At 38.1% G+C, this 15,743-nt stretch overlaps 1 protein-coding gene across 3 annotated transcripts in view; it reads right to left on the bottom strand.

Annotated features, from left to right (window-relative positions):
* The window catches only part of SPOCK3 (SPARC (osteonectin), cwcv and kazal like domains proteoglycan 3), a 410,315-nt gene that overhangs the window by 31,270 nt on the left and 363,302 nt on the right, over nucleotides 1–15,743 (bottom strand). For all 3 annotated transcript variants that reach the window (XM_041737862.1, XM_041737861.1, XM_041737863.1), the window contains exon 7: nucleotides 2,957–3,076. In XM_041737862.1, coding sequence (XP_041593796.1) covers nucleotides 2,957–3,076 — 120 coding nt within the window. The remainder of the gene's footprint in view (nucleotides 1–2,956; nucleotides 3,077–15,743) is intronic.

The raw sequence follows: 15,743 nt of genomic DNA, 5'->3' as shown, positions 1-15,743 counted from the left end.
TCCAGAATTCTTGAAATGTCAACTGTTTAATCCATCTAGTCTATAGTATTTTATTAGAGTGGCCTGAGCTGAATGAGTCATTTTATATCGTTTTGCTGTATGAAAGTTCTCCCCCACTAATATTTTATGTTCAAATTCACTACTAATCAAGGGAATGCAAATGAGATTAATAATGAACTATTACAGCATGCTCACCAGAATGGAAACGTTAAAAAGAATGGTAATATTTTTGCTGCCAGAGATGAAGACAAAAGTTAACTCACATGTTTTACAGTTAGAAATTAGAAATACCTTAAGATTTTTATTATTATTTTTTTTTTGCAAAGCAACCTACAACATCTATTATCATTTATCATTTGAAATGCATGCACATGTTGACCCATCACTTCCACTTCTTGGAATCTTTCTTAGAAATAAAAGCATAACAATCAGCTGCAGAATTGGTCGTCATGGAGAAAATAATGGAAGCAATAATCATTCTTAAGAGGAAAACTGTGATTAAATTGTGGTACATCCAGGTAATGCAGCATTTTGATGGTTCTTTGTTTCTTCCATTCATACTAGTATTTTTTTTTAGCAGTGCTATGTATCAAACTACTCTACTCCTATAATACAATGGTCAGTAAAGATTTCTCAGAGAATCCGAATAAACACGTAGATTACTACTGCAGGAGATACTGAGAAATGCTGTGAAGGAAAAATAAAAATACGAAGGAAATGGAATATAATACCATGGGTCGGTTCACAAATTAAGTATGATTGAGTCAGGAAAGAGCACACTCGGATGATGTACAGATCTGAGGAATTGAGGCAGTCCGCCATTTTTCTTCTAGTGATTTGTCTTATCTTCCAAATGGATTTCGTCTCTTACTTCTAGTTGGCCTCTGACCATTTCAAGCAGTAAAAATAATCCTATGTCCAGTTTTTCACTTACTTTCCAAAGATATTCAGCTACTTATGAGTTTCTTGTAAATAACCCACTATATCAAGAGTGCCTCATTTCTTGAAACAAGAAGCCGGCAAGGGAAATGGTATTTATGAATGTGTACAATTAACCAGGCACTGTGCTGAGTGTTCTAGGAGCTCTCGTTTTATCCATCTCCAATTACGGGAGAGATTACTAGTCTTAAGTTTAAAGGAGAAATTTGAGATCAAGAAATACAAATATTCAAGTCTGGGAATTGGTAGGATAGCTGTAGACATGGATTTTTAAGATCAATATGTAAGGGTCTGGAACAAACTTTTACCTCACCCCAGATGTGTTTGCTCTATGAATACAGGGACAAACAAGCTCTGTTGTTCCTATTAAGTAAGGTTGTTCATTTTAGCTATACTCAAGGCATCCAAAAAATTAACATCTGGCAAAAATGTAATCAATAATTCCAAAGACACACCTGAGAAATACTCCTACAGGGTAGGGGAATACTATAATCTCTTTCTGAAGTTCATGAGAAGAAACATATATACATCGTCATCACATGTTCGAAGATTGTTATGTCTATCAGTGATAGCTGAGCTTAGTTAAAAAGAATTATTAAATTAGTTAAGAACCTATTTCAGATTCATAAATACAAAAGGTTGAGATTGTAGAAAATCCCTTGATGAGAAAACAACAAAAAAAAAGAGGTATTTGGGGACCATAGAGAATGGATAACCATGACCATCTATGAGGTGATTTTGTTAGAAAGTGCTATCGAGGGGACACCTGGGTGGCTCAGTGGTTGGGCGTCTGCCTTTGGCTCAGGGCATGACCCCTGGGGTCCTGGGATCGAGTCCCGCATTGGGATCCCCGCATGGAGCCTGCTTCTCCCTCTGCCTGTGTCTCTGCCTCTCTCTCTGAGTCTCTCAGGAATAAATAAATAAATACAATCTTAAGAAAAAAAAAAGAAAGTGCTATTTGAGTATTGCAAAGTAGAGTGAATGGGTCATGTCACAGTGAACAAAGAAGGGCACACACTTGGGACTTGGTCAACTACAAGATGCTGCTTCTAATTATTGCCCCACCACCTCTTCTTATATTTCAGAGCAAATACTTCAATCTTTGAAGCCTCTCAGATTAAGCTCATATTTCAATATCTTTCTTTTACATGTATTAAATGTGTAATGATATTTTTTATAAATGAAAAATATAGAATTAAAGTTCATACAATTTTCATAGCAAGTGCTTTACTTCAATTGCCATTTCCTACTTCTAAAGAGTTAGAAAACACTCTGAGGAAATTACACAGATGACAAAAGATTCATATAATCTTCATATAGCTTATTTTCTTCTTTTTAAAATGAATTTGATTTGCACTGTGTTGTTGAAAGCTCTCTTGTCTACTGGCTTTGTTGGGTCAAAGTAGAAATGCCTGCAGAGTCATCATGGAAACACAGTGGTTTGGCGCCTGCCTTTGGCCCAGGGCGTGATCCTGGAGACCCGGGATCGAATCCCATGTCAGGCTCCTGGTGCATGGAGCCTGCTTCTCCCTCTGCTTGTGTCTTTGCCTCTGTGTGTGTGTGTGTGTGTGTGTGTGTGTGTGTGTGACTATCATAAATAAATTTAAAAAAAATTAAAAAAAAAAAGAAAGGGTAGCCTGTGTGTGTGTGTGGGGGGGGCTAATTGTGTCTGTAAAACTCTCAAGCACACGAACAATCTTACCTTTATCTCTAGTGTTGTTGAATTCTTTATCACTGCTATCAAAACTGAAACATATTCCTACTCTTTCACTTCAACTGGAAGTTAATGTCGTCTCTGAGGGGATATGTCATTTTTTAACCAATCAGAGTTGTCACAAATGTTTTATTTCCTTGCAAAATACTATGAGTGTGCTTGGAAGTAATAGCAATGTTCTGATTTTTGTTCAGCACCTAAGCAAAGAATACATTTTGAAATATGTGTTTTGATCTAAGTGATTCATTGGAAATAAAGTTCCATGTCAAAGACAATGGCACATGTCATATTTAGAAATCTTACTGCTTCTCTCAGGCCTCAGTAATGCTTTTGTCTTCTTGTTTTGGCTTCCACTTTCATGAAGGGCCTTGAACCAGTCCCGCAATCTGTTTGCCACTTCTCTGAACTCCAGGTCACTGCATGCTGAAAACAAAGAGAAACAACACAAATCTTGAATGATAATTTAGCATAATGCCAATGCTAGTTCTCAAATTATTTCAATAACTGAAAAGTGACAGTAATAAAAGAAAGAAATGTAGTACAATTGTGTTTCAGCTTTTTTAAAATGAAAATTAAATATATGTTTCAAATATAACGAGATGTAATATAATGATGACATTTTGTCCAATAAAGGGAGATTATTAGTGGAGGTCTACTTCTACTCCTCAGTGGGATATGGCACTTGATGGAACGTTCTTATTGCTAATATCACATAAATTCAGTCTTAATATTTGTACACTGAACACTTTTGTTATGGTAAGAAGGTAGATGATCTGGGGAAATAATGGGCTGAAAATCCAAAATGAATACTTACACATTTATTATAGGCCAGAGCTATTATATGTTATGATTTTATAAATCTGCATTAGTATATTAAATCCAGGTTATATATAACCCTATATATATATTTTGAGCAAAGAAAAGGAAAAGCTATCTTATTTAACATCAGAAATGGTTGTAAAATATTTAAGAAAATAATATAAATTTCTGTTTTAAGAATAATGTGTTAGTGGACTTTGACATTTGGAACTTGAATTAGTTTTTTAAAAATAAATGAACGTATTTAACAATAAATGAATTAATTAATTTATTGAACCAATAATATACCACTACCAAAAATTATATTCTCTAGAATAGTCTCTACAATAGAGTAGTAGAATATTATAGATATGTATCTGTATGTATGTGTGTGAGATGAATGATAAAATATGGTGTGTCAAATTTAGTCCTTTGTTGCCAAAATATTTTGAAAATATAAGAAATACTTATTTACATTGTTTAGAGGACATCACTACTGTGGGTGTAATTCTTCTGCAAGTAGCATATATGTGATTTCCTGAACTGACTACAAACACTCTTTAATAGTACTCTTGTTCATTTTGCTAAAAAAGAATAACTTACATGCTGATTTATAAATGTCACATCACATTTAGTATAAACTACATACATTACATATGTATTCTACATAATAACATGCATGACTTAATTTAACAAATGGAATATTATATGATGCAATATAATTTAAGACCATTTTCTAGAATTAAAGAGAATCAAATTCCAGATTAACAGGACCTTCCAAGTACCCAGTAGGATGGGTGAGCCACACCGGTAATGCATTCTGATATTTTAGGACAGTAGAAGCAAAAAAGAAGATCCCACAAGTTGCCATGGGGGGAGAGTGACAAAAATCTCATAAACAAAGAATGAAGAATCAGAATGTCTGCATTTTTCATTAGCAACATTGGCAATCAGAAAGACAGCTGAAAAACGGCTTCGGAAGTCTATATCCAGAAAAATCAGCTGAGAGAATTAGCTAAAGAGATGTGCTAACGTACAAGACTTAAAAAAATAACCACCCCCTTAACGTTTATAAATAAACATTATTATAAATATAATATATTATAAATATCCCTTCCTAAAGGAAGCTACTAGGGGATGTGACACCCCAGACACAGAACTAGGAAAGAGGGTGGCCGAGACACAGGAAATAAAAGATTTAAGAGAGAAGTGAAAGTAATGTTTCGAATGATGGTGAAGAGGAATCCCAGAATACATGTTGTGTGCCAAGCATAGAGGCAGATGGCAGTAGGTTTGAAAATCCTTGGTGAGGACGTACAGAATTCATCACTATCCCTTCTTCATTTGGGAAAACAGTGCCCTATAGTGAGAGTCCCAGGAAGCATCACTTTTCCTGATAAGGACTACGACGGCTGAGACTGAACGGTAAGGCCACATGAGGTGCACTCCTGGGTACGGTTACCCTCCAGCCCGGTATCCCTGTTTAAACAAACATGTAGGCAAGAGTCTTCTGATGTCATAAACTGTTTTGCTACAGAAAACAACACCCGCCTGAAAAAGAGGGATTCTTCTCTGTACACATGTACACATTACCTGCCTCTGGAAGGATATTTAGACATAAAGCAGGTAAGCCTGATTATCTCCAGTCCGACCAACTGGATGAACATAGGAAAATGGTATGAGAGAGTCTTATTTTTACCATTCATTTTTTTTCCTTTTGAGTTGTGTGCTACATACCTGTATTAATATTCAAAAATAAATTTAAAATCAAAATTTCTTTTAAAAATCAATTACCATGCATTATCCCTTGACCTACCAATTCCTTTCCTTGGAATTATCTCCCAGCATACTACATGCATACTGACTGATTTAAATTGTACAATACCATTTATTCAGCATGTTTATAACAAGAAGTTACAGTTGTTAACAAAACCGTCCATGAGCTGTGGCCTGGTGAGATTGGTTAGATATATCCATCCAGTGAAGCTGTATAAATGAATGAAGCTCATAAATGGAGTTTACAAGCTTACTATGTGCTGATATAGACATCAACACACAATATAGCTTTTGGTGAAAAAAAAAAAAGATGAGAAGGTAATAGTGTGTTTTGTATGCTTGCATTTGTGTGAAAAGGAAGGAAAAATGCATTTGTTTATATATGCTTTTTTTTTTGTTTATATATGCTTTTTTTTTTGTTTATATATGCTTAAAATATGTCTGAAAATACACATAAGAGATTGGGGAACATTGTCACCTCTGTAATGAGAATGGGGGAGGTATAAATTGCCCAGAGACATGAATAAGTACATCTATATCTTTAAGAGTTAAAGCATGTATTTTTAATCTAAGACTGAAAGCATATTAGTGCATTAACTACTTTAAGCAAATGAGCATTTAAAAATTAATTTTAGTTCTTTATTTTGTTTACCCATCTTATGTTTTTTTCCCAAACCACACTCATCAAAAAGCAAACTTTCATCCAATAAAATATCTGTTGAAGAATGATGAAGTCTGTTGAACAGATATGCACCTATTTTCTCGTCTTGCAGTTGTAAATACAGCATTCATTACAGCATTAGCATGTTAGTACAGATTTTTTTAAAATTTGCCCAAAAGTGAGACATTATATATATCTATTGTGTGTCATACACACAATACACCTTAGTTTAAGTTTCAATATAAGGTTATGTATTTATTGTAATTAAATGATTTAGGAATTAAGAATCCTTCATTAATAATTATAATAATAATGGTAATAACAGCTAGTGCTGCATACTTATTGTTAAATTATGTACATTAACATGTTTAATCATAGAAACTTTATGAGGATTATACTAGTATTTTTTTAAGATTTTATTTATTTATTCATGAGAGACACAGAGAGAGAGGCAGAGACACAAGCAGAGGGAGATGCAGGCTCCATGCAGGGAGCCTGACACAGGACTTGATCCTGGGACCCTGGGGTCACACCCTGAGCTGAAGGCAGTTGCTCAACCACTGAACCCCCCAGACATCCCACTAGTATTGTGTCCACATAAGTTTAGGAAATTGAGGCATTGAGAGCTGTAGAATGAATCTGCCTGAGGTCAGACAAGTAAGGGGCAGAGTCACATTATGAATTTCAAACATGGAATTCAGAATCCACGGTTTTAATCCTTATAGAAAATCAATAATAGTAACAGCAAGAACAAGAAACTAGTATGCTCCAACCTAGACCAAATAAGCAGTATTTCACTCAAAGCTTACACATTTCCATTTCAGTAAGTTATGATTACAGTGAGATGATCATCACTGCGAAGATACACGGTGTTAGAACACATTCTTGGAAGACAATAACACAAAACCTACATAAACACATCTCTTGGCTCTAAAGGCATTGTGTACCTCAAGTCCAAATTTTAAAGCCAAATAAAAACATCACAGGATCTTACTGAAAAATAAGCTACAGTATATGCCACCACACGTTCTGGAGTAGTTAACGAGAGCCCCAAATGGAGGCTACTCAATGACACTTGCCTTTTCTGCTTCTTCTGATGTTTTTAGGGCGGCTACAATGGTGTCATTATTTTTTATAAGTCGCGAAACTGTCCTTGTCATAGACACAAAGGAGGAAATGCCTCGCTCAAACAACATAGAAACATAGCTTTACCTACAGGATGGCATTTCTACTTCACTGGTTACCAAACCTTTGTTGCAGACATGTTCCAATTGGAACATGACCAGTCAGGTCCCACCCTTGAAGCGTCTAGAAGTCATCAGTGATTTACTACTGTTCTCTTCCAGAAGAAGTCAACTAATGTCTTCATATTCTCCAACAGTTCTACTACATGGATTCTTTTTCTAGAGATAATATCTTGCATTTATACAGCATGAAATGCCTCTAATGAGGCTTTACATTTGATTTTAATATCAAGTCTGGAAGATTAGGTTAAGGATTATTATGGCTTTTTTATAGCTTTGGAAACTGGGACATAGAAGTTAAATGACTGTTCTAAATTTTATAGCCAATAGGGAACTAATTTGATTGATGCTCATTGATCTCATTGCATTTGTACTCAGGAATAAATAACAATAATAAATAATAATGTAATAAATATGGGTTTAAACTATATTTGAAGAAAGGTAAATTTCAATGCAAGGTTCTTGAATTGTGTCAAATTATTAATTAATAATAATTATTGTCAATTTATTAATTAGAGCATGGTGTTATATAAAGCAAATGCATGAAAAGGAAAGAGGCCTTAGAAAAGTTATACATGTATTTATACTTGTGTACACAAAGGCACACAATCACATATTGGGCAAGTTAAAATACATACCAGAATGGGTGGAAGTAAAACCAAAAAAAACAAACAAAACAAAACAAAACATTTCTAGAATGTAAAAAAAAAGCAATAGAGGGAGATGAGAGAGGAAGAACATAAAAGAGTAGGAGACATGGAGGATTAGGTTAATATTTGACTTACAGAAATTATTAAGAGAGGAAGAAGAATTTGAAATTGATAAAATCATCTTAAAATATAGAAAATCATTCCTATAAGAAGAGAGGTTTTGGAGAAAGGGGGATCACTGAGCTCCTAACTGAATGAATTAAACATACACACATACACGGACTGAGACATCCTTTAAAATTTAGCTTATGAAATGTAATAAAAAGATTATAAGAGCCTTTGGGAAGAAAACAAAAATAATCACACAAAAAGAAAACAAAAGGTTATTATCAAAGGCAAAGAATCCGTATCCCAAAAATCATTAGCAATAATGGATTACAGAGGAACCTGACGCAAGCCTTCAAAATTCCAAGCACAATGGATTTTAATCAAGTTCTCATATCTATCGGTGTGAAAAAAATGAAGAAAACAGGACATAATAAAAGCCTTTTCAGGTGTGTAAGAACTCAGATTTTTTGCATTCCATGCCACCATGAGAATGGGCTGCAACAAAACATAAGGAAATGAAGCAAAAGACGTGAGAGTCACAACAGAGGCACTGGATTCAAGAAAAACTTCGCACACTAGTGCAACTCCTCGTGTTGCGCACGTGAGGATGGACCGAGGCTGGTGGACGGCTAGAGGGAGAGAGGGATTGGACAGGAGCCCCATGGACGGCTTGCAGGAGTCAGAGTCACGGTAAGGCAGTTGGGATGTGACCCAGGAGAGCACATTTAAGAGTGAAGCTGGTGATATTCTCCGTTGAGAAAGAAAAAGATGTATTTTTTTACAGCTAGAATAATTCTAGCATAAATCATCACTTCCAGTGAACAATAGTCACATCGTCACGACTCTGTAGAAACTCTTCATGCACAAATCGACTCACCGAATTGAAGCACTTACAGAAGCCCTAAGCGCGGTCATGGACTATCACTTAAGTGTTACCAACTTTGGCAACGAACAGGCCAGTGACCGGGGCCAGAAACCAGAGGCGGACCTGAGGACACTTAGGGGGAAACACGGCCACGCTCATGTCCTCCTTTTACAAAATGAGGAGGTAAAAGGTACCTGTGGAATTGGAAACTGATGGTTAGACGTTTTTGTTTTTGATATATTTTTTTTTTTACTAATGTTTTTGCTTTTTAAATTGTAATCAGTGGAAAACTAAGAGGAGCCCTGTAATGATTTTGGAAAGTGGGAGGGAAGTGAAATTCATCCTCATTTATCAAAGCAGAGAATCTAAAGGTAATGTTTGAAGTTGATAAATAGCTATTTCACAAGTTGGCTAATCACCAGATGGGGAAAAACCAGCAACGCCTAAACACGATTAGCTCCGTGGCCCAGGGGAGGGATGACAAGCGAGCGGGGCAGGAGGCTGATTGTTGACTTGCATTATGATCCCTCCCCTACGTGTTACCTCTGTAACCCTAGAACGCCAGCTTGGGGGGTCCCCCCACGGCCTGCACTGTTTCTCTCCTTCGTGGAAGCTGCTGGGCAACACCACTTGCATTTTCTAGGCAGAAGAGCTGAGGGCGGACAGTTAACGGTTATTGATCGTACTCATTAAGTCAAACATTGAGGTGTTAGTTTCCTTTATAACATCCACTGGCTCAGAGAATTTCTTACCTCATTTCAAATCATAGTATTTGGGGGCAAAGCTGGGACTCCTCATTCAGAACAACGTCTATTATGTTCAACTAGCGTCTCTTCCTTACCAATGCACAATAAAAGATACCAGGGTCAGACAGGTCTACACAAGGATCCTGGGTATCCAGCATCCAGGTGTTTGACATCACTCAGGAAATCAAGAAGGGTGAGAATTGATGGAAAGATACCAGACACAGGTCCAAGACATTTCACTTGTAGAGGCCCTAATCCGTAGCGTATATTAAAAGTCCTATTTTAGGTATCAAGTCTTTGAAAATGTTTCTCGTGATTGTGCAAGTTAATTTTCTTTTGCCAACATTAACTCGTTTAATTTGAAATTGGCAACTCTGTCTCTGAAAGCATTGGGCAAGGCGAGAGAGAATTCTTGCCAAATCAAAAACCACACGCTTTCTGAGATTTAATTAGTTTTAATTTTTTAAACATTTTATTTATTTGAGAGAACGAAAGCACAAATGGGGGGGGGAGTAGAGGGAGGGAGAGAGAGCGGGAGAAGGAGAGTCCTGGCTAAGGAGTGGCCTTATGGGTGGGGAGCGGGGACGGGGATGGGGGACCCGGGGGGTGGGTGCTGGATCCCAGGACCCTGAGGTCATGACCTGAGCTGAAAATATTTAGCCGACTGAACCACCCAGGTACCCCTTAATTAATTTTATAATTATAAAATTTAAAATTAATGAGGTTGACATGTTTATAACTACTGAGCATTCTAGTTTTGATTTTTTTTTTCATTTGGTATTTGAGGGACAATAATATTTTCCCAAGTCTCACTTTCATGTGCTCTTACATTTTACCTGGTACTATGCTCTGCCTTTTACCAGTAAATAAATAAATAAATAAATAAATAAATAAATAAATAAATAAATAAATAAAATAAAAAACAAAATAAACTGCTGAATGCTCTTGGTATGCTTAGCCTGTAACATACTTATGTAATTAAATAAGACCATCATTTATCAAGGAAGAACACTGACATCTGTCACTGTGAGTTTTTCATCAAAGCAACATTACGTAGTAAGAAGCTCAGATCTAAATACAGCCTCGCAGGCGGAGAGGGGCTGGGAGATGTTCAGACGGGGGCAGGAAAGCCCACACGTAGTCGTGTCCTAACCTACGAGGATGTTAGAGGTTTTATTTCAAGAGTAGGTTTACGCCAACCGGCTACTGCGTCCCCATTAGGCTGGACTCATAAGGTTTTAAACAATCTTTCTCAAATCATCATTCATTCTTGCTCAATGTCAAAAAATAATGACATAAACTACTCAAACATATTTGCTGTCTCTGCCCACCCACCACCCCCTCCCCACCCCAACCAGGTGCTTTTGGTTAAGAAGAGGTTTTCCTGATTTGCAATGAAGTGAAGAATGAATCATCGCCCACATCTCACTGCTGGGGAAGAAAGACATTTGCCCTCAGACCTTCCTACAGATTCTGAGCATGTCCCTGACGGGACCGGGTTGGTATGTGGATTCGGGCCAATGACAACCCGCAGAAAACAGCTATTCTATGGGGAAAGGGCTTCAGGTTGCCTCCATGTGGGTTTTTCTTTAAAAGTCCAAGTCTATCACACAAGGAAAAGGCCAACCAGCTCGTCTCTCAACATCAATCCTGTCCTCTCATCACAGGCCAAGAAAAGAAGAATGTAAGAGAAAAGGCTCTGAAGAGCATCCTGTTCACTTCAGCTTCAAAAGGGCGCGAGAGTTGTTTTGATTGAACTCCACTTTTAAGTACTTGGGTGGGTGGGGGCCCCTGGGTGGCTCAGTGAAGCACCTGCCTTCTGCTCAGGTCCTGAGCCCGGGTCCTGACTGGGGCTCCTGCTCAGCGGGGAGCCCGCTTCTCCCTCTGCCCTCTCCCCTCCCCTGCTTGTGTTCTCTCTCTCAAATAAATAAAATCCTTTTTTTAAAAAAAAAGTATTTGGGTACAGATAATCTATTCTTGAATTATCCTTATTTTTTATATCTAACTGTGCCAGCACATAAAGACGTGATTAATAAATATTTGATGGATAAATGGCACAGATTTCCACATTTTTGAATGGCTTTATTACAAAACTCTGTATATTTGCTTTATTTGATCTTTTCTTTTTCACTCGGAATTCAGACAAAGATGCCTTCAAATATGTAGACAAAATTAAATTGCGTAATCCTGAAAAAGTTTTCAGCTTTTTTGTGTGTGCAAGACTTTTAGCTTATATGTTTTTAAGAATCTCCAGCATGTCTTTCTAGGCTCTAATCACCCACAATGACTGCTTCATGCTATATTTGAAAAGCCATTTGTGAACTTTGTATTTGTTAGAGCATTTAAACTCCAGTTCTCATTAAATGATGACGAAACACACTTTTTTTTTTAATTTTTATTTATTTATGATAGTCACAGAGAGAGAGAGAGAGGCAGAGACACAGGCAGAGGGAGAAGCAGGCTCCATGCACTGGGAGCCCGACGTGGGATTCGATCCCGGGTCCCCAGGATCGTGCCCTGGGCCAAAGGCAGGCGCCAAACCGCTGCGCCACCCAGGGATCCACGAAACACACTTTTATTTTTTGTTTTTTTAAAAGTTATTTTTCAGAAGTATTAAACATCTTTTTTGAGATCTTAAAATCATTTTCCGATTACCAACCTAAGAGATGCCAATACTGCAGACATATAGATTTTATGACATATGTTAGTTAATAAGAATAAACACAAAACCATGTATTTAACACTATTACCAATACGTGGCCAATATTCAATATGTACTTTGCTTATCTGCTATGTAACTTTTGCACAGCTTGGACCGTGTCAGAGAAATAGTTTTTAATATTACTCCTTTGTTTTACATTGTAAAATGATGGTTTTCTCAGGTTATTAAAGCCTCTGACTGTAAAATATATGGTAGAGGCAAAAATTCCATTCTATGGCTATATAACATTAAAAATTCCCACAAATAAATATCATATATAAGAAATGCAACATTGCAATTTGTGTGTATATAAAAAGAACTAGGATAAGCTTTTATTCAACAATTATTGCTGTCTGAAAACTCTTAGAAAAGAAGTTATTGAGTTGTAGAATATGAACAAAGACACGGGAGAGAAGAGAAACTGGTTAGAAGCTGGTTTCTGTAGATAGAAAGTCTTGACCTCACAAACCATTTTAAACGTATTTAAAATGTGCATTGTTTTACTTTTTATTTTATTTTTTATATTTCATTCTTTGAGAAATTAGGTGGTGCAGACACGTGGTGATTTACACAGACTTAACCAAGGCTGCCAAATTTCTCCAGAACGAAACTAGCTTGAGTCACGCACTATTCTAGGACAATCCGACTCAAAATGAATCTAACGTGGGGTCTGCAGAAGAACTGACCCCACACGGTGGGACAAAGCGAGACCCCCGAACACCCCCCAGGAATATGCTCAAGTTTCAAAGGAAACGGCAGTTTCTTCATTCTGTTCGATTGTGAATTAGGTTCTGAGCATGAGTCTGGTGAGAATGTGAAAGGACAGGCCTCCGGGCCTCGAGGGTGACAAAACATAGAAGAAACACAAAGAACATCTAAATTAGAGAAAGTACAGGTTAGAGGAACAGAGAACATGGCCTAATAGATAAACGATGCTGGGCGTCTGTGGGTGTCGGATGTTTTCTTCAAGAATCAATAATTCAGGACTGTAGGAGGAAATCCCCCAGCAGGGCTACAGATGTCAGAGACAGACAGGAGGGACGGGAGCAGCGCGGACCAGGCAAAGATCAGCCTGTCCCTGACATTTTGAAAAAAAAAAAAGAAAAAAAAAAGAGAGATGCGTCACCAGAGGAAATGTAGAAGCTTTGCCTGAAACAAAGAGGAAGTGAAATGTAAAGCAGAACATATGTGTAAATGGAGATGTATGCACATGCACACACGCACACACACACATGCACACACGCACACACACACATGCACACACATGCACACACGCACATGCACACACCCGCACACACACGCACGCACACATGCACACGCACGCACACACAATGCACACACACGCACACACACACACATGCACACACATGCACACACGCACACACAATGCACACACGCACATGCACACACGCACACACACATGCCCACACATGCACACACGCACATGCACGCACATGCACACACCCGCACACACACACGCACGCACACTTGCACACGCACGCACACACACGCACACGCATGCACACACGCACACACATGCACACACACGCACGCATACATGCACACACGCACACACAATGCACACACGCACATGCACACACATGCACACACGCACACACACATGCACACACGCACATGCACACACGCACATGCACACATGCACACACATGCACACACACACACATGATGGTCTAATTACAGAAGGACCTGTAGATAAGTCTCATTCCAAAGCCGGGTCCGACTTAAATAGCTCAGTTGGACATTCCTTCAGGCATTACCTGGAGATCCTATTAGAGACCTGTTAGGATCTGGGGGAGATCCCGTTAGACCAGGGTGCTCGTGTCCCCCCACACAGAAGCTCCAAGCCGGGGATTTGCCCTTCGGCTCCTCTGCCACAGATCAAAGCACACCCAGGGGCCCAGCCCATCCACACCGTAGACACCAGTTCCTTACGGAGCTGTATTTGGGCCCGTGTGTGGGGTGCCTTCAGGTCCTGCTAAAATTTGGAAGTGATGAATCATGGAAGGGAAGCCACGAGGCGTCAGCATTGTTATAAATCACAGTTTTATTGAAACATGAGCTACAGTTTCTAAAGCCATTAAAGAATATTGATGTTCACAAGTGTATGTGAAACTTTCTGATTCATACATACTTTTCCTTTTGAGGAGCAGCCGAAGGATTGAGGTGTTTTATTTTATTTTATTTTATTTTATTTTATTTTATTTTATTTTATTTTATTTATTTTATTTATTTTATTTATTTTATTTTATTTTATTTTATTTTATTATTTTATTTTATTATTTATTTTATTTTATTTTTTTTGATTGAGGTGTTTTATTCCGCGAGTCCTTCTGCTGAGACCTTAGAGGGCACGTGTTGAATGGATGAGTCTCCACGCAGGCACCTGAGCAGGAGAGCCCCACGATGCACTGCCTGCTGACACGCAGTGACACTTAGGGTCTTAAACAGGGCTCTCTGACTAGCAGGAGCAGCAAGGGACGGGATCAGGCGACACAGTAGCATTCCAGGCAAATGTCTCAAAGATGACAAACTTTGCTGGAATATTTAATGTCGTACACAACACAGATAAATCCATTCCCCTTAGACGAGGAGGAGAACAAATATCAAGCTGTGTCAACACTTTTTAAGCTAAAGCATTTGAATCAATTGTGTCGGAGACTTCAAATACCTGCTGATATTTCCTGGGTTTTAGCGGGTATTTTCTATTAACGGAACATTACACTAAAGCTTAAACTTATCTTTGACATTTAGTAATAATATAGCCAAAAAGGCTATGAGTGTCTCATGCCCAGAGTTATTAATTTGTATTCCTGGGAGGAACAATGAGCTATTTGTCCAACTCATCTCAATATGTAAAGGATTATTTCTCTTCTTTTATTAAATGCAGATTAACTGAAGAGTTAATCATAGAAAAAAAATGGACTAATTTTGGTAACCACCCCATATTCATGTGGAAACCACAGACCATGGAATACTCTATAACACTGAAAGGACGATGGGTTTCGCCAGCAGTTTCTGCACAATGAGGAGCTTTAGGATTATTTTCACTGGTGACGGCTGGGTGCAACACCACATCGTGACCTCCTGTTGGGTTTGAGGACCCCGCTGGGCCACGTGACCTAAAGAAAATGCTTAGCAGGTGTATTGTGTTTCCAGCGCTGCCATGATAAAATACTATAGACCAGGTGGCTTAAACAACATACATTGATTTTCTCACATTTTGGAAGATTTCTCACATTTTGGAAGATTTTCTCACATTTTGGAAGTCCCAACCAAGGTGTTGCCAGGTTTGGTTCCTTCTAAGGAGAGATGTCCTTGGCTTGCAGATGGCTGCCTTCTCACCATGACCTCCATGGTCACCCACAATCTGCGTCAAATGTGTCCTCATTCTTCTCTTTGTATAAGGACACTGGTCACATAGGATCAGGGCTCACCAATATGACCTTATTTTGCCTTAATCACCTCTTTAAGGATTCTCTCTCCAAAGTTAGTCATATTCTGATGTACTGGGAATTAGGAC

Source organism: Vulpes lagopus, chromosome 23 (genome assembly GCF_018345385.1).
Source record: "Vulpes lagopus strain Blue_001 chromosome 23, ASM1834538v1, whole genome shotgun sequence".
Taxonomy (NCBI): domain Eukaryota; kingdom Metazoa; phylum Chordata; class Mammalia; order Carnivora; family Canidae; genus Vulpes; species Vulpes lagopus.
The sequence above is the reverse complement of the archived record's forward strand: the minus strand, read 5'-3'. Positions and strand labels throughout refer to the sequence as shown.